Source organism: Engystomops pustulosus, chromosome 8, assembly GCF_040894005.1.
Source record: "Engystomops pustulosus chromosome 8, aEngPut4.maternal, whole genome shotgun sequence".
NCBI classification, from domain to species: domain Eukaryota; kingdom Metazoa; phylum Chordata; class Amphibia; order Anura; family Leptodactylidae; genus Engystomops; species Engystomops pustulosus.
In genome coordinates, this window is record NC_092418.1 from 75,746,480 (window position 1) to 75,770,997 (window position 24,518).

Below are 24,518 nucleotides of genomic sequence, written 5' to 3' on the forward strand. Positions count from 1 at the left end.
ATTAAACGAATGTGTACAAAAAAGAAAAAAAAAATTTTGCCATCTTCTGACGCTAATAACTTTTTCATACTTTGGCGCACAGAGATGTGTGAGGGGTCATTTTTTGCGAAATGAGGCGACGTTTTCATTGCTACCATTTTGAGGTCTTTGCGACATTTTAATCATTTTTTATTTCATTTTTTATGTTATGTAAAAAGGTGTAAAAGTCGCATTTCGGACATTTGGGCGCCATTTCCCGCCTCGGAGGTCACCGCCGGCCGTAACCGTTTTTATATTTTGATAGATCGGGCATTTTGGGAGGCGGCGATACCTAATATGTTTGATTTTTACTGTTTATTATGTTTTATATCCGTTCTAGGGAAAGGGGGGTGATTTGAACTTTTAATATTTTATTAAATTTTTTTAAACTTTTTTTTTTTTCTATTTTTTCACTATTTTTTAGACCATCTAGGGTACATTAACCCTAGATAGTCAGATCGCTCCTACCATATACTGCAATACTACAGTATTGCAATATATGGCATTTTTGCAGGTCATACATTACAATGAGCCACTGGTTCATTGTAACGAACCTGCATAAGCCATGTAGCCTCGTGTCAAAAGAAGACCCGAGGCTACCATGGTAACCGATCGCCGCCCCCCGATGACGTTCGCCTGCGATTGGGAACGAGCCGCTGGTGTTTTGCATTAAATTAACGCAAAACACCAGCGGCTCGTTCCGGACCGCAGGCGTTTCCATAGAAATGCCGATGCGATCAGGACGCGGCTCGTCCCTGTGGGAGCGGCTTTGTTTGCGTTTGCAAACGGAGACAAAGCGGCTCGGGTGATGGGACAACTGCCGTTTTGAACATTTTTTTGGCCCGTTTTTAAGCAGCCCGTCAAAAGACTAGTTTCAATTAAGATAATTGGTCAAACCTGTCAAAAACTGATGCGTTTTCAAAAAACGCATGCGTTTTTAATGTACTGCTTAAAACGACCCACATATGCCATCACCCTAACTCTTGATAGCCACCAATGTCTCTGATAGGTCATAATTGTCTGGTGTAGGCAGGTTGGATACATCTATCTATGCAAGTTTATTCATAAGTAACAGCAGGTGAATAAATCCAGATATAGCTCCTAGGAATAAATCAATGGAATGCATTTTAGATGGAAACCATGCAGATTTTTAATTTTTTTTAATCCTATTATAAAGACTTTGTGAACATGTACAGCCATCAAGGAAACTATCAGAATACCAGAAGAAAGAATTGTATTGTATATTTAGTATGCAGCTTTTATGTAAGAGGGGAATTCTGCACACCCACATTCCTACGAGGAACACGACTTAAGTTTTAGATTCCCCAGACTCCTCTACTGTCACAAAGGACATTGTCACAGGAAGGAAAGTTTAAGCAGTCCACTAGATCTAAAACAAGGAAAGTGATAGGTAAATACATACACTGACAGTTATTTATTATGATATGTGAGGCCGGATTCTTTACACGGCTTTTCTTACTACCTGGAGTTCCCCAGAGGGACAGCAGCAAGATACACTGTGAATGCTTTCTCAGTAGGGGGAGGGAAGCTGTTTCCAGTCCTGTAAATGGAAAGGTTTTTCTATATACATTCTGTATCAATTGTGCACCCTCTTAAGAAAGCAGTTGACAAATCTCATCAGAATCAATGTTCTAATTTTTTTTCACTTCTTAATACTGAGCTTTTACTTGGGCCCAATGCACATGCTCGCAAATGGCAGCCGTGAGCTAGCCGCAAAATTGTCAGCTAGCTCCTAGTTGCCATAGACACACATTGTGAATGCCTGAGCAGGGCCTATTCCTGCCTGGCTTTGCAGCACAGCTGCTCAGCTACCTGTTTATAGAGAAGGGTTAGCAGAGCCACCTTTGCATTTTTTTTTCACTGAAGCTAGTTTGGCTTATAGACGCATACATATTGGGTTTCTCTTCCTGCCTTCAGTGATTTATTTTTATTTTCATTTAGTGATTTATTTTTATTTTCATTTTTTTTCCCCCACTGATGTTTTACTGAACCATTCTTTTCACTGATCCGATGTTGTGTGAACAAAAAAATGACAGGGCTCAAAATATGTTTCCACCTACAACATTGGACCAGTGGAAAGAGATTGAAGTGTGGAAACACACATTAAAAAGAATGGATCAGTAAGGCATACCTTTTTTGTAGGTTTGTACGAAAAAAATTGACCATGCACCGTCCACTTTTGAAAAAGACTAAATGCAATACATTTTAATGGATCCGTTCTCGATCCATGAAAAAGTAAACCATGTATCACTGGAATTGCACAATATATTGAAACTTTGATAATTTTTAGATACCATAATTTTCTGCACTGATTGATTATGCTGCAATAGGGGGTTTTCAATGTAGTAGCTGTCAGCAGTGCAGGAATCAATAATGTCTCAAGGGAATCCTCTTAGAGTAGATGCTGGCAGGAACCAATCGGGGGAAGCCATATCACCTGTCCATGTATGGTATTTCCACATTGTAGAGGGTTCTCCCTGACACAAGATGGGAGATTTATCAGAAGTGTCTGAGAGCAGAACTGTTCTAGTTGCCCATGGCAACCAATCGGAGCAAAGCTTTCATTTTACAACCGCTTTGGGAAAGCTGGGCTCCAATTGGATGACATGACATTGATGGGTCTTAAATTATTCTCGAAGTTATTCATGTAGTTTTTGGTCAGAAAGGATCCAAAAGCCCAACCTTGATGTTTGCAGGCAAGATCTTTACCACGGAGTTATTTACTTCCCTGCTACAATTAGCACAATATGTGCAGATGCCCAAAATTAGTTTTTGGTGGGGGGTTGTTCTTTTTCCCATTTCAAAGTATTGTTTTGGTATCGTGATACTAAATATCGGTATTAAATTAAAGTTTCTGGTATTGGTGCAACTTAATTTCCTAGTCAGATCTGTTTTTCACACATCACTCATAGACTATAGTTCAAAAGGATCCTTGAAAAAATGGATGCCATACTGACGTTTTGCATGGCCGATTTTTGCAACATTTATGTGCAGGTAGGATTAGTGTATGTAAGAAATATTTGACCCAATTTTTTGATGTATGTTCTTACAGCTTTGGTCACCTACACAGTGAATCCATATTTCCATTTTTTTGTGCAGCCCTGTCCCATTTTTACTGTAAACTGTGAAAAGTATTGTTAAAAAAAATTACCGTAAGTGAACCAATAACAAATATCTGGTCGTCAGCTGTGAAAAATACCCAGCTTTGAATTGAGTATTTGTATATGTATGTGTCTCGGTGTATAAGGTCCTGTTAAAGAATAGGAGCAGCTCAAATTTGTGGCCCAAGCAGTTGGCTCATACACACCCAAGAAAATCATTGTTGTGTGCATGAGCTCATGGAAATAAATGGGGACGTATGCTAGCACATGTCTAAATACAAAGTTTGTGTGCATGAGCCTGTCATCCCCACAGGTTTCCGCTCTTCTGTTATAAAGGGGTTTTCAGGAAATGAATATTTATAGCCTATACTTAGGACTCCCCAGGCGTTCTCTGGCACATTCTCTCAGCCGATTTGTTAAGGTGTCATCGATAATAATGTCCCAGAAAATCCCTTTAAGTGTTCTGATGACAATAATCAAAAAATTACAGAAAAATGTCCACTTATATTAACCGTAATCTCTTCACTCGGGAGCCCAGATCTCGATTGCTGTGGGAGATTTTCTGTTCTACATTAAGCCTATGACCCATGTCCAAATAACCTATTATTTTTAAGTTCCATATTGGATGGCTGACAATACAGCTGACAGATCAGTGATTAACTAAAGTGGAAAATACTGATCAGCTCATACTTTTTATGTCATGAGCAGATGGAAGCAGAATTCCGGTGGCAATAGATTCATGTAGTCAAGGACAAGAATGTAGGACACGAAGAAATGATTTCTTCTTAGAGATGCTAATCCACACAGCAATGAAACTTCTTTATTCTCTCTTCCCTCATACAAGAAAAAGTAGAGTTAAAACTGTGACTGATCAGCTGGCACTGACTGTCAGTGTTGCTGTATATTGTAAGAGGTTAAAAGTGCCGTAGTAAAAAAGTATAAATCACAATCCTCAAATAATATTCTAATCACTCCCCTTTCCTTACAACGCATATACAAATCATCACATTTATAAACATCTTGGATATTCACATGTCCTAAAAGAAGCAGTCTATCAAAATGATTATCCCATACAGTTAAAGCTGTAAACAGAAAAAGATTTAAAAAAAAAAACAAACTTGCACTTGGACTCTTTCCAGCTTTCCAGTACATTGCATGGAAGTGTGTCCTGCAGATAAATGGGAAAAAAATAAGTATATTTTAAAAACCATCATAATACTAAACGATGTAATATACTTAATAATCTTTATATAGAATCATCAAATTCCGTTACACTTTACAGATTATAGGGAACATTTACAAATTGAATAAGACATTACAGACTAATAACATTGTCATATGAAACAATAGGAATGAGGACCCTGCTCGCAAGACTTTATAGTCCATGGATTTATTAAAGGCCTCTTTCACACAGATGTATGCTAGCCCATACTTTCTTTACTTTACTTTACTTTCTTCTTTATTTAGTCAGTTATGTAATTCTGCTTTCTGTCCTGTATCCACTGACTGCTGAGAGAAAAGGAACCTGATGGTGTCTAATTATTTATCTCTTTACATACAGTCCCTGGATATCTAATTTCATTAGAGCTTCCTATACATTCTCTATGTATAGGAAGAGTTAAACATTAGCCTCCTTATCTGTCTAAAGTGTACAGAACGCAGAAGTTCTTCAGATACACTACTCGAATCCTGGAGAAACTGCACAGACGCTCCTTTTACTTAAAGGGGTATTCCCATATTGACATTCACATTTAATACATCATATATATATATATATTTCTTCAATTGGATTTTATTAAAAAATTTACCTGTATGTAGATAATTTCCCATCAATGTAGCTACATGGTCCCTTGACAGCTGTCCTTGGATATACTGCTGCTGGAGGGGTGGCACAAAGAAACACATAGTTTTTACATATGAAATGTTGGGGAGTCGCTTCATGTCCCACAGCCGTCCTGCGGTAATGAACACTGAATCCAGGTGATCACTCTGGCAGCCACATATCTGCTATTGAGTCCTGCCTGAATGGTGGTCATAGCCAAGGATGATTCTGAAATTTAAAAAAAAAAGCTTCAAAGGTCTAGATATTCTTTAAATATTTTAACTTGTTTGTTGAAAAATAGTTTTGAATTTCTCCGTATAAAGTTTACTTAATTTTAAATGAATATTAAAATTGACCTATAATTACTTGTTCATTTTCCTTGCAGAGCGAGGTGGGTTTCACCAGTCCAGGAAGCAGCAAAAGTATTTCACAATGGATGTGGATGATGAAGAAAATATGAGTAAGATGTAGTAGATAATGAGTTTTTGAGAAGTGCTTCATTTTGGTAAATGAAGCCTTACACGGTCTCCTAGCAGCATGCATTTAAAGCTTCCCCTCTGCTAATATCCATGAAGGGCAATTTACCCAGTGCCTTCACCATTTTCAGCTAGCCAGTGTTTCCACTTAAACCAACATATTCCGATATATTCATTTTCTTTGTGTTGTGTTCCAGCCTCGCTCCATAGAAACCCCTTTGAATTGGTTTGTTACAGGCTCTCTGCTTGTTATAATATTCTAAGGCTATGTTCATACATCAGGTTTTTCATATGTAAAAATACAACACGAAATCTGACCCTGCTAATTTACAGTTTGACCAGAGTACAAATGACTACAAATGAACTTGTATATAACTTGCATAATTAACTTGTATAAACAGTATGAATTAACCAGACTTAATCTGTGCACGGTAACCTACTTCAGTAATTGACCCATTACTTATTAACTTAATAACTTAATTTGGCGCAGTATTCGCAAAATCTGCAATCGTGAAGGCTTCATGCACACAGCCGGGAGAAATGGCCAAGAGCTAGTCACACACCTGCCCAACAACACTGTGAATGTGCCAACAGTCCCCCCCCGCAAAATTTTCTAGAGCAGGTCCTATTGCGACCAAAAGACTTGGGCGGGATAGAGAATGTATCCGAAAAGATGTGTTCAGCAGTAAATGGCCCAGTTAGTTGCCCATCTTTGATGGAGAGTAGTAGGCAATACATTTACAGATTTCTGTGGTATAAAGTAATTAATGTACTTTTAATATGTTGTAATGATATTTATGGTTCCAAAGGTAGTTATAAGTAATTACTCAAATCACACATAAGTTGTAAGACCTGTTTGACTGTGATTCTTTTATAATCGTAAAATGATCACTTGTAAAAGATCCTTTCAGCAAACCTTTTTTTTGATTTTTTTTTTTTAATTTCAAAATGTTCTTTCCCTCCCCTTGGTCTGTTGAGCGCCGAAAGGAGTAACCTATCGAGCTTTTGCTGGAGGATGTTATAAATGAAAATTTAGCAACCATTCCATCAGCTTTGTTAGCTGGGTAAAGTGGTGTGTGTTTGCTTAGTGTTCATGTTCCAAGATTCACTACCGTTTAAGACTATTTTACTAAAAGTGAAATATTTATAAAAGTGAAAATGCCTTTTACTAATCCTTGACCTTTACTTGATGGAAATAATGTGCAGATAATCTGTGGGTTTTTTCAAAATTTATATAATAAGTATTAAAGTTTGTTTTACTGTAGATCACAATATCTTTTTGGCTAAGAGAATTGTTATAGTTTTATGTAAGGAATTGTCTGCATTCATTAATTGAATGTGTCTGTGTTCGAGTTGTAGAAATTCAGATATTTATTTTTGTCATTATTTGTATACTATTTAACATTCAATACCCATAAGACATGGAGATAGAGTAGAGACAATTGATTTCCTTTAGATTCCGTGTTGATTTAAAAAGTTAATAGGCAAGTAGCCTCTGCTATTATAGCCTAAAAACAAATATTCCGTGACCACACATCACTGAACCAGTAACAAAGATAGATAAAGGAATCTATAAATTTTGCATTTACAAGATCCTGCAACGAAGGCGTTGTAAGTTACTCTTTCTGGGCACCACAGGTTCAAGCAGCACTGACGTTAAAGAAAATCGTAACGTGGATGGAGTGTCAAGAAAGGATGGGAATGGCCAAAGTACCGGGGAGGGGGCTCTACTATCCAATGGGGGTGAGGGAAGCAGCAGGAAAAGACCATTGGAGGAAGGTAATAATGGCCATTCCAAGTTTCGTCCAAAGAAGAGGAAGAAAACACCAGGGCCGGTATTGCCAAAAAATGCGCTCATGCAGCTGAACGAAATAAAGCCAGGTTTGCAGTATAAACTACTTTCTCAGTCTGGGCCAGTCCATGCACCGGTTTTTATTATGACTGTAGATGTAAATGGGCAAGCTTTTGAGGGATCAGGCCCAACAAAAAAGAAAGCAAAGCTTCATGCGGCCGAAAAAGCATTGCGGTCCTTTGTGCAATTTCCCAATGCCTCTGAAGCTCACATTGCTATGGGGAGAACTCTATCTATAAACACTGACTTTACATCGGACCAAGCAGACTTCCCAGACACACTCTTCAATGGATTTGAGAAACCTGAGCTGTCGGATCATACATTTTTCTTGGGTTCCAATGGGAATGAACCCTTTAATTCAACAAGTGACTATAGCATGGCATTGGCTGGATCTTGTAATCTCATCCAGGCCCCACTTCCAACACCTTCCTTTTTTCCTCCTTCAAGTGGGAAAAATCCTGTAATGATCTTAAATGAGTTGCGACCCGGACTGAAGTATGACTTTGTATCCGAGAGTGGCGAAAGCCACGCCAAGAATTTTGTCATGTCTGTCACAGTGGACAACCAGACATTTGAGGGGTCTGGTAGAAACAAGAAACTTGCTAAGGCACGAGCAGCACAGTCGGCTTTGGCCTCATTATTTAACATGCAGTTGGACCAGACTCCTTCGAGACAGCCTGTTCCAAGTGAGGGCCTACAATTGCACTTACCTCAGGTTAGTGGCTTGAGCATTCCTCCCCCTCCCCAAAGTTATTATATACTTTCTAATAATCACATGTTATCTATAAATATATTTACAATTTAAGAAAATAACCTGCCATGTTTTAAAGGGGTTATCCGGGTATTAAAAATTACTGAGGGCCGGGCTGGGTGGGAGGAGCCGGCCACATCGCGGACCGGAAGCTCCCTGTGCGTGGCTTCTGTGCCCCTGTAAACAAACAGGGGCACGGATTGAAGGGACAGTGTAATAAAAGTTTATTATGTTTAACTATCCCACCCAAGCCCAGCCATCAGTAATTTTTAAAACCCAGATAACCCCTTTAAGTGGTCCACATGCAGTCCATTATTTGGGGTATAAATAACAAACTTATTAAGGTGGTTTGGGGTCTATTAATAATAACCATCTTTTTATAGCTCCGTCATATTCTGTAGCGCTTAAGAAATCATAGGGGACATATACAAATATAATATTACATTGGAGTCATATGGAACAGTAGAAGTGAGGGCCCTGCTCGCAAGAGCTTACAGTCCTATCCCATAATTCCAAGTATTTGAACTTCTTGCAGAACCACTACAGTGATACCCATTAAAATGAAAGGATAGGGCATAAATGTATGATTGCAGGGACAGATCCTCCACAAGTTGCAGAATTGGGGGCCACAAGTCATCCAGACTTGTGTATATATCGCAATTCAATATTTTGCTTTTTATAATTCAAAAAATTTTATGCACTTTCTAAAGTAGGCAGAGTTATCTCCAAGATGGCTGCCACAAGATACTACAACTCCTATTATCTTTCTGTTCTCAGTAAAATCTCTTCCCTCTTCTGCTCTGCTCCCAGTAATGATATAACAGACTGTCCTTCTCTGTTACCATAGTAATGATGTGTAACTGCCATCACTGCACATTACCTCACTGAGATGGGTCACAACACTGGGCATACTGGATGCACTGCAACCAACCAACTATAGCTAAACATAGTGGTGATCACATGACCAGCCCAAGCGGAACTTACCAGGGGGGCATCTGTGGTTCGCGTGTCAGCCCTGGGTCTGCCAGTGCCCCGGGGCTGCGCGATCCTCTTCCTGGAGCTGGGTCCTGCCTCCTAGCAGGATCCGGCTGTAACACATAGAGCTTGTCCAGCAGCTCAGTGTGTTGCATAACACAGTGTAATACAAGTGCTTGAACAAGTAATAAGAGCATCGCTTGTTCAAGCCAACCTGTAAAAGTAAAAAAACCTAGTTAACCCCTTATCACCGACCCTTGTTTTCAGCTCAATGACCAGACCCGATTTTTTTTATTTTTTTTTTTATCTGATGTGTCTTAAGGTAATTGGCTATAACTTCGGAACGCTTTAACATATCTTGGTGATTTTGAGATTTACTCGACACACATTGTACTTCACGATAGTGGTAAAATTGATTAAAAAAAAGTGATACGTTTTTTGCGTTTCATTCTGGAAAAAAATGAAAATTGGCAAAATTTTGGAAAAAATCTTCATTTTCAAAATCTTGATATTTTCTGCATTCCAGACAGGTAAAACTACCCCAAAAGCTAGATAACTAACATTTCTGGATTGCCTGCTTTATGTTAGAATGATATTTTATCCATCCTCTCCGTTTTCTAGGATGTTATGAGGCTTAGAACTCTAGGTGCGTTTTTTAACATTTTTATGAAAATCGCCAAAACTCACATTTTGAGGGACAACTCGGCTTTCAAGTGATTTGGAAAACCCTAAATAATACTAAAACCCCATAAATTACCCCACTATATAAACTACACCACTCAACATATGTAAAACAACTTCTATGAAGTCTATTACCCTTTAAGTTTTTCAAATTGGTTAAAATAAAATGTAAGTGCTTTTGACTTTTTTTGGAAAATACATTCATTTAGGCCAAAAATGACACTTTCATAATGACTAAAATGATGAAATGCTCTTCAAAGTTTGATGCCCCATTTCTCTTGAGTGTATAGACTCCCCATATTTACTGGTAAACTGCTATATGGGGCACGGCCGGGCATAGGATCATTCAGTGCAGATTTGTATTGTCACAATGTACAGGCTATAAAATTTTATATTTTTTGGTAATGTAAACATATAAGGGCTTATTATTTGCGGGATGAGATACAATGCATAATTAATAAAATAATAAGCTATAGACCCCCAAAATTAATTAACTATTTCAAGGGGAACTGTGTGGAAAAAGTAGAACATTTTGAATTTCTAAAATCAAGAATTTTTCTAATTTTTCAACAAATATCCGTTTTTGTTTGTTTTTTTTTTTTTTTTACATAAATAAACGCAAAACATACCACCAAAATTTTTCAACTAACATGAAGTACAAAGTGTCACGAGAAAACATACCAAAATCACTTGGATGTGTTAAAGCGTTCCGAAGTTATAACCATTTATAGTGACACAGGGCAGATTTGAAAAAATGGGCCGTGTCAGGAAGGTGAAAAGTGGCTTCGGCCTTAAGGCGTTAAATTAATAAAAAAAATGTGAAGACATTACTATATAACAAAACTATAAATAAATTTGGTATCTCCAAATTATAAATGGAATGCAGTCAACTTGACCCAATTGTTTTTTTGTTACTTGCATAGTAAGGGGTTGATTTGGACCATACAGTGAATGCTGCAATTACAAAATCCCAAAAATTAAAAGCCAGCTCTATAAAGTTCAGCTCTATAAATGGAAAATGGAAAATAAAAAATTATTGCTTTTGCGGCACAGGAAGTGAATAACACAAAAACTTTAAAGGGCCTGAAGGGGTTAATCAGAATCGCTGTAGATGATGGCAGCAGAGGTACTGACTAGTATGTACCCTGAGGTTAAATGTGATTAGCTGATTCTAAAAACAACCTCATTCTTAGTTCTACGAGGGTGTTTGCATTTGTGGAACCACATTATTTTAATTGTTTTATTTTTGTGGAAATAAATTGCCTTTAAAAAAAAAAAAAACCTTGGCATATTATATATTCAATGTGTGGATATTATGTGTATGTGGTCATAGAGCTGAGCACAGACATATTATTTTGAGGGAAGTGTCTCCTCTTGTTACATTGGCGTTTTGTCTTCTGAAGGTTCTGGCCGATGCAGTTGCACGTTTGGTTGTAGATAAGTTCAGTGATCTCACGGATAACTTCACCTCCCCACATGCAAGAAGAAAAGTCCTGGCCGGAATTGTCATGACCACAGGTACTATAAGGAATTCTGTTTACCCCTCCTCTTCCTTACCACTTTGCATCTTTGAGAGGAAGCTACCCAATAATGGTTATTTTAATACTTAGGAATAGATGTGAAAGATGCCCAGGTTATTAGTGTTTCCACCGGAACCAAATGCATCAATGGAGAATACATGAGTGATCGTGGTCTGGCACTAAATGACTGTCATGCTGAGATTGTCGCTCGCAGGTCACTGCTTCGATTCCTCTACACACAGCTCGAATTATTTCTAAGGTGAGCAGAAAATCTTTCAAGCATTTTGATTGAAATCCCAAGTATTCTGAGTATTCATTGAGTCGCTGACATGATGGAATATAAAACACTTTGTATACTGTTCTAAATATTACAAGTGGAAACTTTTTTCAGTTTTCTGTCCTTTTTGTACCAAAATCCAGTTCCTTGAATGCACACAAGTTGTTGCCATGATCTAATATTTGTCTTACACAGAGTATCTACCACATTCTTTTGCATTCATTTGCATATACAAGTTGTTTGCTCCCATCGACATTTTCCTCTGGCTAAGTACAGTATAGGGTTGTCCAGGGTTAATTGAGTGAAGTGACTACCATTCTCAGACAAAACACTGATAAAGGTGATCTCTTCTCCTCCATGCATAGTGCAGCAGTTGTGCTTGGTATTCCTTTCACTTCGCTTTCACTTTATTCACTTGAATGAGACTGAGCTTCACAAAGGCCACTTGATGAATGGATGTGACAATGTAAGCGGTTGTCATATGACTACTTCACGCCATTTGCCAAAAGTGTAAGATACGGTGCGGGCTCTATCCAACTGTTAATGATCACCAATCCCATAGGTGATCGGTTTTTTTAAACTCTAAAAACCCTTTTGGGTAGTTTTACACAATATCTTTAGGAGATTTTCTTTAAAAGAAAACCATCTTTCTATGACAGTACCATTGGACGCCTGTATAACAGAAGACTTTTTCTGTTCACTTTCTGCTCCCCATAAAGTTCGGTACATAAATGTATTCATGACATCTTTTTAAACAAAAATAACTATATCCTGCAATTTTTACTTTGCTGTCGCTACTGACAGTAGAAGATGTTACAACTTATGTATTCTTCCTATCAGTGGCGTAACTAGAAGCTGATGGGCCCCAGTGCAAAGTCTGTGCCAGGCCCCTGACTATAATGTATGGTTTATAGTAATAGTCTTCTCATATGGGTAAGTGACACCATAAGGGCCCCCTAAATCTCTTGGGCCCAGGTGAGATCGCAACCTCTGCAGCCCCTAAAGTTACGTCCCTGCCTCCTATCTTTGGTGAGAATGTCCAGATAATTCTCCATAGACTGCAGCAAGTAGTCTATTGTTGTCCATAGTCATAAGACTAAGAATAGCCATAACAATATAAACCGATTAGACAGTGATTTTTTTTTTTTTTTTGTCCTAATGAAATTGTTGACCCTTTCCTTCTAATGTAGCTAATATAAAGGAATAGAGGTAGTTATTGGTTTTTAGTTTTTTATTTTGTTTTTTAACAGAGCTGCATTTTCAGTGTTTTTATAGTATGCTAAACCTTATTGCATATCTTAAACACAATCCTTTCTTCTTGTCTTGTACTTTTAACAGTACTAAAGAAGATCAGCAAAAATCCATATTTATTAAGTCAGAGCATGGTGGATATAGACTAAAGGACAATGTTCAGTTCCATCTGTACATCAGTACATCACCATGTGGAGACGCTCGGATTTTCTCACCTCATGAAGCTGGACAGGAAGGTACTATCATCATTATTGCTGAAAACAATGTGTCCTTCATTATATTCTATGTAAATGTGTGATGTGATATACTCTGATATTATTATACAACCCTTTGCACTGAAAAACATTGGCAGTCATGGCGTTTTTTTGAAATCTCATAGATCTTATCTTATCCATGGCCTCCTTCCTTCTAACATCAACTTTCAAAATTATGCTAATAGAGCCAAAGTGCTATGGGGTCGTTGTCAGACCCCCTCATGCTGCAGCTTCACAGGCTGTTACACAGGCCGTCTCCCCTTTCCCTGCTCCATCAGCAGATCCCACTCCCTCTGTTCCTTCAAAATGTACCAGCCTGTGAAGCTACAGCACGGAAGGGCTTTGGTAACACCCCCTTCCCCCTATATCACTTCTGGTTTCTAAAGGCTAATGCTATCCTATGCTATAAACCCTGGAGGCCATGAAGTGCCCTTGGTTTATCATGTTTAATTTTGATGTTTTCCTTTAAAATGTCTTTTTTACACCCTGCCTCAAATAATAATAAAAAGATAAATTAATACATTTACTCTGTACCACAAAATAGTGGAAATGAGAAATATTGCATATCCAGAGACTACTACTAAACTGCAGCAAGCTATCTACAATAAAGGTTATGGATCACCTTGAATGCATCAGCGAGGGAACATAATGCTTATCCTTTGAAGAGTTAAATGGATATCCTATCATTTGGATTGGGGCTCAGTTATGTGTGTTTGGGTGTGAGGATATTCTTTTGATTCTACCCTTTGGATTCCTCGAGCAGGCGGACATAAATGTACAAGCTCCAATACAGTATAGAGTGAATCTATGTATGACCTTCCTGAGTAATGGCATGCCAGATAAATGTAACGGAGTACTAGAATGAATGTGGCTTTACGTTTTTGAAAAGTAGAATAGATTCAACAGATTTCTTACAGATGTGAATCTCTTATCTAAGTTTTATTGATGTCTGACTGCTGGTTATATATATCTGTCTATTACTGTGCAAACCTGTTCCTAAGTGACTTCATCTGTTACAGAGCCGAGTTAGGGTTTAGTATGACTACTGTATCTTTACTTTTATACAGGCAGTCCCCGGGTTACTTACCGGATAGGTTCTATAGGTTTGTTCTTAAGTTGAATTTGCATGCAAGTCGGAACTGTACATGTTAAAATTGTAGCCCCAGCCAAATTTTATTTTTGGTTTCTGACAATTGGATTTAAAAAATGTTGGATTGACATTAGAACCCGGATTTGCAATAAACCTTAATTGCAGACACTTTTGATAAGTGTTATAGCTGTTTATTGTAGCCAAAGGCAAAAAGACAGTAAGTTACCAACATCCAGAGGTCCATTTGTAACTAGGGGTCATCTGTAAGTCAGGTGTTCTTAAGTAAGGTACCACCGGTATATAGCTTAATAATGATTGTGTAAAAATGAGTTCATTCTTTATAGTATTTTATTCTCCTTGGTAGATCAGGGGGATCGCCATCCTAACCGAAAGGCACGTGGACAGCTTCGTACCAAGATAGAGTCTGGAGAAGGGACAATTCCTGTACGATCAAGTAGTACAATCCAAACATGGGATGGGGTGTTACAAGGAGAGAGGTTGCTCACCATGTCTTGCAGCGATAAGATTGCCCGGTAAGGATGTGAAATAATAGTAGGATAAAAACTGGAATATTCTGCACGCACTTGCACAGTTTTGGCCAAGAAGATTTTAATGGATTTAATTCGAATCAAATGAATTGAACAACATGACTGCTCAAACACAGATTTGTCTTTAATGAAATGCATAAGAAATCGTGGCAAATATGAAGCAGGATACTGCAAGGTTTTTGCCTTTCATAGGAAATTGTGCTATATTCTTGGAGACAGACATATTAGGATGGGTATTCTGGTCTTATAGGGGAAGATGAGCCAAATATATGAGAAACCATTCCAGATTTATAACCTAAATTATATAATTTTCTTGAGATCATAGAATCCCGGTCCTTCCCTTTTCTACCACACTATAACAAAGGATAGACCAAACTTTTTATTTCCGGTTTAGGCTCTACTTATATTTGAGTATATTGTTGTCTGTACGGCATAGTGTACTATAGAAAAGCATGACAGTACCTGGTAATTATTGTTCTGGGTCCATCTTGATAGTGATATAGCCTCCTATCTACAGTGACATGGCTATAATACCGCTGTTAAAAGGTTCTGGCATATTTAAATGAATGTAACACATGTATATAGGTTAGACATGAACCCTACCTTAGTGTTGTGAGTTTTTTTTTTTTTTTTTTGGTACATGTCGGTTGTAACCAGATAATAACTTTTGTTTTTGAAAACTTTCAATACAGATGGAACGTTGTAGGAATCCAGGGATCTCTGTTTAGTCTCTTTGTCGAGCCAATTTATTTCTCCAGTATTATATTGGGAAGTCTCTATCACGGTGATCATCTCTCCAGGGCTGTGTATCAGAGAATATCTGATATTGAAGATTTGCCCCAGCTGTATTCACTAAACAAACCTTTACTAAGTGGTAGGTTATTTACACTGTCACGTATGAATGTTTTTTGTTTGTTTTTTTTGTTAGCCATTGCTGCTTCCAAATTGAGATAAAAAATGGACCATGGTGCAGTAAAAAAAAAAAAAAAAAAAAAAAAAGTTCCGCCTCCAAAACTTGATAAAGCCTTCCACTAAATACCACATTTAATCAGGTGCAGCATGAGGGCCATATGTGGTCGCCTGCCTAACTCATCCCTTCATTGATTGAAATGGGGAGAAGGCTGTAAATCAGCAATAAGTAGGGAGGAATTTGCAGTGTCCCTCAATTAGAATAGTATCAAAGGGGGACATTTGTCATAGGCCTGATGTAAAATGGGACTATAGCTTGTCAACTTTCAGGCCTGATTATTTGCATATATAGCTTCTCGCTCACCCCTTCCCACTTTGCATGGAGATGGTGTTGAGGAAAAAATAATCACAATTATTATTGCGGGTTGCTAGTAATTGCAATTATTTTAGGGTCTGTTCACTAAGAAAAAAAGTTAGCATACCGATCCTGATAAATATTCCTCAAAGGATGTATGTCATTGAGAGCCCTTTTGCCCATTGATACAATCAGTGCCAGCTACGCACTGCTGTACGTCATGAAATGAAATACCTTTTATACTTGAGTATAAGCCAACCCGATTATAAGCTGCGGTACCCAATTTTAACACAAACTGGGAAAACATATTGACTAAAGTATAAGTCTAGTGTGGGAAATGCATTGGTCAAAGACTCCAGTCAGTATATAGCCTGTCGGCTCCTGCCCCCCAGTATATAGCCTGTCGGCTCCTGCCCCCAGGTATATAGCCTGTCGGCTCCTGCCCCCCGGTATATAGCCTGTCGGCTCCTGCCCCCCAGTATATAGCCTGTCGGCTCCTGCCCCCCAGTATATAGCCTGTCGGCTCCTGCCCCCCAGTATATAGCCTGTCGGCTCCTGCCCCCCAGTATATAGCCTGTCGGCTCCTGCCCCCCGCCTTCTAGTATGCCAAGCCTGTAATTTAAAAAAAAAAAAAGAACAATGTACTGAACCTTCTGAGGCCCCACAAGGCTGCCTTCTTGCTTCCGATGCTCCGGTGCCTCTTTGGGTCCTTACGCTCTTCTTCAGGTCCCCTTGCATGGTCGGCACACCAAATGACATCAGCCATTTGCCAATGTTATTGTTTGTGAGCCACCGGCATGGGGAAGGGACCGGAGAAGCACCATGGCATCGGAAGCAAGAAGAGGACCTGAGGGGGCATCGGAAACATGAGTACAGTGCTAATTTTTGTGCTGAAAAACTTTGCTTATACTAAAGTATATATGGTAATAAGAAATGTTTTTATTTTTTTGAAACCTAAACTGGTCCAGCAAAGCAAACTAAAATTCCTACCAGGAGGAAAGCAACACCTGTCAAGTTTTGCATTAATGATCCTTTTAGATTAAAAGGAAGATTGCACTGTAGCAAATTAGAGGGGCGAAACTTCTAAAGTTTAGGAAGGTTTGTGCTGTGAACCTGCATGTGCAGATGTACAGGAGAAGATATTTCCCATATGTGACATTAAATGGGCCTAATCACATTTTCCACCAATCCGGATCTCCATTGTGCATACACAAGTCACTGTTTTATGGCTCGCAACAAGCCTTTCCCTCATCACTTCTTCTTTTTCTTACTTTTTGCCAGGTATTAGTAATGCTGAAGCACGCCAACCGGGCAAAGCTCCGAGCTTTAGTGTCAACTGGACAATAGGAGATACCAGCCTTGAAGTAATTAATGCTACGACTGGCAAGGATGAAATGGGTCGTGCATCGCGTCTTTGTAAACATGCTCTTTACAGCCGATGGATGCGTATTCATGGCAAGGTGAGTTTTATAGTTTTTCACCGGGTTTTTTGAGTTACTGTTACAAGAAATATTGTCTCATTTCATTGGGTTCTTGAAGATTTTTAATGAGGGTTGATTTGAACATCCTGATTTATTTTGGATAAGCCGTAATAAAGTGCTATATAAACGAATATAGGCAGTCTCCGGGTCACATAAAAGAATCTGTAGGTTTGTCCTTAAAGGGAACCTGTCATCAGAAAATGACCCGATTAACCAGTACCAGTATGTTAAGAAGAACCCTTCACACCTTCCAGATCATGTTTTTTTCATAACCCAGTGTTGCGGCATCATCCACCTCCCTACCTCAAAATGTTCCCATTTCTATAATTGAGATCTCTGCATCTAGGGATATAGTAACCGTCTGGTGCATGTTGTCAATTTTAGCAAAGGGGGTGTTCTGAGCTAGGGAGAGCTTGACTTCAGCACTGAACTCTCCATCCATGATGATGGACCATGATAAAAACCTAATATGCCACCAGAATGTTGTGAGGCTTCTTATTAGGTCAACTTTTAAGTTGAATTTGTATGCAAGTCTGGGGTCAAGGATTAATAATAAAGTTTAATTGCGGTCCACCTTTCATAACTTTTTGTTGAACATTGTATCCCGGGGCTGAAGGACCGTTCCCAGTGGGCAAAGGTCTTTTTGTAACTAGGGGTTGTCTGTAAGTCATGGATTGCCTGGATAGAATTGGATACTAATCCCTCCTTGCATTTCATTCCACAGCTTTCTTACAACCTGAGATGTAAAATTGGAAAGCCCAATCTATACTATGACACGAAGCAATCGGCCTTAGAATACCAAGCGGCAAAGGAGAGCGTCTTCAAAGCCTTCCAAAAGGCAGGACTTGGAGCTTGGGTTAAAAAACCTATAGAGCAGGATCAGTTTCCCCTAACTGCTTAAAGTTCTGAACAAATCTCTCCCTTCAGTTTTTCCTCTGTATCGGACACTGTTTTTAGACCTGGTTATGATTTCTCAGTCCTCTGACGTGCCAATCATTCTCATCTGCCTTTTTATCTCCCTATCTTTAAAACCTGTAATTTTTAATTCATTGCATTGTTTTATAGGATCTGGAAAAAAATATTGAATTTATTTATTCCTTAGTGACCAAAGGCAGTATATATATATTATTTTTTTTGTAAACGCCTGCCTCAGTTTTTATTTTAAGTAAAATGTACCTGTAGCTGGATCTCTCTCACCTCTGTAAATTGTAGATAGTCACTTATCACAGCACCAGTGTGCAATACAATTGGGCAGTTGTACTGAACTTGGAAAGTGATTCTTCTTTTCACTGCAGATGTGTTATTGGTCTTTGAAACACTGTATTTTTAGGTAGCGTATTTCATGAGCTTCGTTTTGTGAAATCTAGCCTCCTGAGGACAGTAATGTAACCAGCAATATGTCTGCCTGGAGTTAGCAGTTGTTCAAACCTTCACCTTTCCTTGCTAACATATTGCCGATTTGGAAAGTGTAAGAAATGGCGCCCATTCTTCTACAGTACAAGGGTTCAAAATGAGCTGCTATACATTTGTATCATTTGGTATCTATTTAAGTGTGGCTAAGATTTTATTCTGTATCTGTGTCTCATTTACCCATGTTGTGAATTTCCGTATCTTACTGTTGGTAACTGGATTGAAATACATTTGTATTTTTCTTGATCTCTAGGATGTAATTGTGTACCAAAACCTATAAAGAAGTGAAATGTTTGCTGAAAATACAGTATATACATAAAACCACTATTTGTTTTGCAAAAAAAAAATGTTGCTTGACATCTGTTTAGATCCCTTTCTATTTCATATAGACAGATTTCAAAATCAAATAAATTCTTAAAGGAGTGGATTAAATGCAAATATATATTTGTAGTCCCATCATCTACAGGTGAATCTTCAACCATTCACTTTCATTAACCTGCAATCTGCTTTTTTGACCTCATACACAATTGTGTTATAGTGTAAAGTCACCCATGAGGTATCCAAAGCCATGATGTGGTACCTACATCCTCCATGAACTCCATGGCAAGCATGCTGCAACAGTTTTTAGAGTGTCTTAGGAGATCTCTTGCACATCAGATTTATCAACGTGGCTTTAACAGCTTGATAAATGTGGTTATGTCCACGTTATTTTGTGAAAATTTTCACATTGGGGAGAATCATTATCCCTTTTCTGCCAGTTTTCTGACGGAGAAAGCACATGAATCTCCCCCTCCTTACCAGTCTTTTTGCTTTTTCCGTGGCTGAACGCCACTTTGTGTGTGTGTGTGTCGTGAACACCCAGGCTGCCACATTTACTATAGTCTACACCAGAAAACCGGTGCTTTACAGATCAGAACTGGTGCCCGTTGCTAGTGCCTCTTAGAAGATATTAGCGCCATAGCACAAGTGGGGTGAATTTTAAGTCTGGCATGGAAAACACCAGTCATAATGTATAATAATGTAGAATGCAAAGTGGAATGGCTAGGCAAGAATGGTGCAAATTCGCAATTGCAGCAATTGACAGAAAACTGACATAACTATAATGATACGGTTAACCTACCACCCTACCCCCCACCCTTTCCTACACACACTTACACTCACTCACTCTTTATACATGCTTTGTGCATACATTCAACTTTTTGGCTATTGTTCACATGGGACTTCAATGGGAGGGTAAAGATGCAAAGGTGGCCAAGAATAGGACCTGGTCTGAGTTTTTTTTTTCAGGGGCACTAGGCCTTATACACTGGCGATGAGGAAATTATGAGCCCATAGAAATACATATGGCATGAGTTGTGGCTTTCACGCTTTAGACAAATATGTTTGTGTGCATTAGAGCAAAGATTGACAGAGACGGCCTGCAGGGATTCCTACCAATCGCTGAATCGTAATTTAAATGGAGCCGTCATCGAGCAAGTGTATTATTGCTCCATTTAATGTTTAGAAGCTGGTAGTAGCATACTCATCCACTCATTAAACGAGGGCCGCTTAATGGGAAGGCTGCTCAGCAGATGAAATACCCTTCACTCAGTCGGGTTACGCACCCATCTATTGTCATTGCCATATTTGATATTAGCCAAGTAGTATGACGCACATAAAACCATTCACTCGGCTTGGAATGTGTGCCACCTTTAACTACCCTGTTAGTTTTGGCTCCAGCAGCAGTCGCTGAGAGTTTGGCAAGGTTTATCTCTTTGTACAATTGTTCCATAATGTTATTTGAGTTTATTCATTACTGGAGTATTTTGCACCTGAAATGCTCTGTGCATTTACTGACGGTTTTATACCAATCTTAGGCAAATTTTTTCCTACTCCTATGAAAAGAACTTTTTGTCAGTAACATGGGTGTGTCTGCATCAGAATATTTAAAATTGTGGTGAAGCGAACTAGACCAACTAAAGGAGGTTCAAATTAGGACTGACCAGTCTTGGGCCCTATTCACATGACCGTTATTTGGACATATATGGACGGCTAAGGTGTCACGTGTGGCATCATACACTGAGAAAAGATAGAGCATGCACAGCTGTGCGCTGCTGCACCATACTAGTCATCCAGCATCAGACACAAAGATTAATCTGGCACAGCAGAGAACTGTCTAGTTCTACTCTGCACTGGTCTAAAGACCGATACGTTACCACATCTCCTGCGTTTAGTGTTAGTAAGTTAGGTTACTAAATGATAACTAGTGAATACGTTTAATGAGAAGCATTACAATGGTACTGATGTGTAATACCCCATCTGTGAACACGCAATGACTTTCCTTTTTTTTAACTGGTTATTTCTTTTATATTGCTACACTGGAGATTTGGTAAGACTCTACCTCATACTTGCCATCAGGACTGATTTGTAGGTATGACATATGCATTACATGATAGATTACGTTCCTGCGTAGAACTGGTCACCCCAACACAATTTCAAGGAAACCTACCATTTGTTTTCATGCATTATGAACCAAACATACACTGAGAATGTTGTAGTTACGCTGATGCAGAAACCAATCTTGTTTAATCTCTGAACTGAGTGGTTGCTGAAAAAAACAATTATAAAATTATGATAATGAGGCTCTGTCGCTCCTGTGGCTGGCTTGGCGCTTCTCCTCTCACATTAAAGGGGTTTCCCCACAAAAGAAAATTGTCACATTTCAATCCCCTAGTGATGTTAACACTATAAATATGATTTTAGCCCCTTCCTTTACAATTTTACTCAGTATTTTGGCTCCTATCACTCTCTAAGGTGCTCAGTGTAAAATCCCAGGGTGTGGGCTTGGCCTCTCTAGCAGACACCTTATGCTCCATCTAGTTTTGTGGGCTGACAATGTGGCTAGATTATCAGGGTACGGGTGTAAATACACTTTCATTTGGCTTCTACTAACTCACTGACACATAGAAAGAGATGAGACAGATCAGAGATGCATGAGGTCCGTTAGATTACACACACACAGCGCTGCTACATCTGTGTTCTCACAGATCTGTGCCTGCCTCCCCCATCCCCCGGATCACTTATCTCCTTGTAGTTTGTAGTTTTCAGCTAGTCTCTCCAACCAATCTCCTGCCAGGAAGTGAATTGGTGTGAGCTTTGTGCAGGGGGTGTGGCTACAGACACAAGACACAGAAATCTCATCTGCAGGATCTCACACAAAAATCCAAGATGGCGCCCAATTCTAGTCAGAAGTTATAGGGTCGGATCTAGGGGCACCTGAAAATGTGTACAGTAGGACTGATAGACAGGTTGAACTTATATCTGTGAAATCTGCATTTTTGTGCTGAGTACATATAAGAAACTTGTCTTCGTGGGAGCACCCCTTTAAGTATGCACTGCTCCAGTGAATGATGTAATCACTGACAGGTAGAAGTAATCAATCTCTGCACCATCCCCTGGCTGCTGTATATGAGTAATCCAGCTCAGGTTGATTAGTCCTGTCTGGACAGTTCAGGAAGCTTCGTGTAAGGTGTTTATGACTGGCAGCCAGCATGCAACCCAGCTTTCCCAACCAAGTTCTTGAATTTTCTAATTGTTTTTTGTGCAAAACCACTCAGTTCATGGACTAAACAAGATATGCTTCTGCATCAGTGTAGTGACAGCATTCTCAATTGATGAAAACAAATGGTATATTTCCTTTTAAGGACATCTACCATCAGATCACCTGATGTTAGATTTTTTTTTTTCCCACCCATAATTTAGAAGTGACGGATTGCATAGATATAAAGCTTTATAAACGATGCAACTGAGCCAGAGGCGTTCTGCGGAACCAATAATTATTTTAGGCTCTTACCCCGGCCGATTGGCACGCCCACACAAAGCTGAGATCGGCGGTGACGTCTCCGCCTCTCCTCCTTCTATTCTCGCACTATGCCCGATTATAACAGAATGTAGTTGGACAATGTTGTGATGTCCTTTAAGCCTCAAGTAGCCTGACTAGGCATACATACAGAGAAGCGAGAGTGGTTTGTTTTCTACATTGTATTTTACATTAGGAATACAGATTTCATATATGGCTGCATGAGCACCCCCCCCCCCCCCTATATTTTAGATAGCTTTCTCAAAAATACATGAGATAATGCTAATAGAAGAAAATGTTGTAATGATTGTATAGAGCAATGTATCCTAAGAAAAGACTTTACCCTGGAAGGCACAACAGATACGCCAATGGGGCATAACTACTAGGATAACATGGGGACTATAGTACTGTGCACCATTTAAAGGGGTTATCCAGGTGTTAAAAATTACTGAGGGGTGGGCTAGTTAATACACATGTACTTGTCTCGTCCGGCCAGCCGGAAGCTCCCATCCGACAACATCTTCCAGCGCTTACAACCCTGAGAGATGGGGACGGATAGGAGGAGTTGGCCACATCCCGGACCGGAAGCTCCCTGTGCGCGGCTTCTGTGCCCCTCTAAACAAACAATTTTAACAGCCCTGATGGTTGTGATTCAGCAATAAATATTAGAGAAATAAACCCACACAATCCACATGATGTGTGTGAGATACAACTCCTCTCCAGCACACATTAGCGATGGGAAGCCCGGCTCTTCTGGCTCCTGAACAGCTTCCTATCAAATGTATAATGGGGAGCCTCCGGCCAGGTCGATTTGATCGTGTTACAGGGGCCTTGGTGAGACGATCAGGGGCTGGGTTAAGCGAGCTTTCTGCTTGCTGAACAGAGCCAACTCCCGTCGTTCACGCTAGCGCACATCACAGTGATATCATCCCTCTCATTGTGACTGCAGGTGTCTTAGTAGAGTAGGTTTACAGTCTCCCTTACCTCCATACCTCATTGTACGCTCCTTATACGCAGGTTCAGGACGTTGTCCAGTCCGTGCGCTCATTTGTTGCACTTTGTCATTGGAACATACAGCATAAACATTGGAGGTTGTATGCAATAAAGCAGGGATTGTGTGTGTATATATAAAATACTATATCTCCACTACTTGGCTGTCTGTCATTATTTCATCTGGACTTCCTGATTTCTGGGAAATAACGTCTACCAGCTCATTAATCTCTCTCTACCAATGTATATAATTTTTCATGATTGTTAAACACCCAGGAACCAAACATGAGGTAGTAAGTTTATCAAATCTGTCAACTATTGTAAACGGTAAAGCTGAGCGTGGGTACGACTGTGATCTCCGAGATATTCACATGACTTTTCACTGACTCCTGGATTATCAATGGCCCGTACTACGAAAGACTCCCTGAAATCTCTCAATGCTTTCCTATATGGTAACAATTCTTACCTAAAAAGCGAAAAAGTTAGCAGTTTTCAAGTCTTGGTATTTCATGGGTTTTTTAACTTGAAACTAAACTTAATAAACTTTTGTCCCTCATGTTAGTTCCTACACTTTCTAGAATACACATATTTTATTAGTGCTGTTGCTCAGTGTACTATGATCCTACACGTCATTCTCCACTTTTTCACATATGGACTTGTATGTACAGTAGAAACCTATGGGTCAGAGGTAAATAAATTGGACAGCACTGTCTGTATCAAAACTGAGTGCTGAGTGCTGTCTGTACAAAACTGATGGTTGCTAGGATACACTTATGAAATTTATACAGAACGGACAGGAAATGAATGGATGCTACTTGTTAAAGGAATCGACCATCGAATATACTGAAGGTAACCCTCCTATTCATTGTGTTCTCTTGTTTCCAAAAATGTTTTTACT

At 39.2% G+C, this 24,518-nt stretch overlaps 1 protein-coding gene across 3 annotated transcripts in view; it reads left to right on the forward strand.

Annotated features, from left to right (window-relative positions):
- Positions 1-23,779, forward strand: part of ADARB1 (adenosine deaminase RNA specific B1) — a 61,742-nt gene extending 37,963 nt beyond the window's left edge. For all 3 annotated transcript variants that reach the window (XM_072121289.1, XM_072121288.1, XM_072121287.1), the window contains 9 exons: positions 5,348-5,422; positions 7,077-8,005; positions 11,101-11,215; positions 11,308-11,476; positions 12,833-12,981; positions 14,454-14,622; positions 15,330-15,511; positions 17,183-17,361; positions 18,107-23,779. In XM_072121289.1, the coding sequence (XP_071977390.1) occupies positions 5,348-5,422; positions 7,077-8,005; positions 11,101-11,215; positions 11,308-11,476; positions 12,833-12,981; positions 14,454-14,622; positions 15,330-15,511; positions 17,183-17,361; positions 18,107-18,283 (2,144 nt within the window). In that variant the 3' untranslated portion in view covers positions 18,284-23,779. The remainder of the gene's footprint in view (positions 1-5,347; positions 5,423-7,076; positions 8,006-11,100; positions 11,216-11,307; positions 11,477-12,832; positions 12,982-14,453; positions 14,623-15,329; positions 15,512-17,182; positions 17,362-18,106) is intronic.
- Positions 23,780-24,518: the final 739 nt, after the last annotated feature.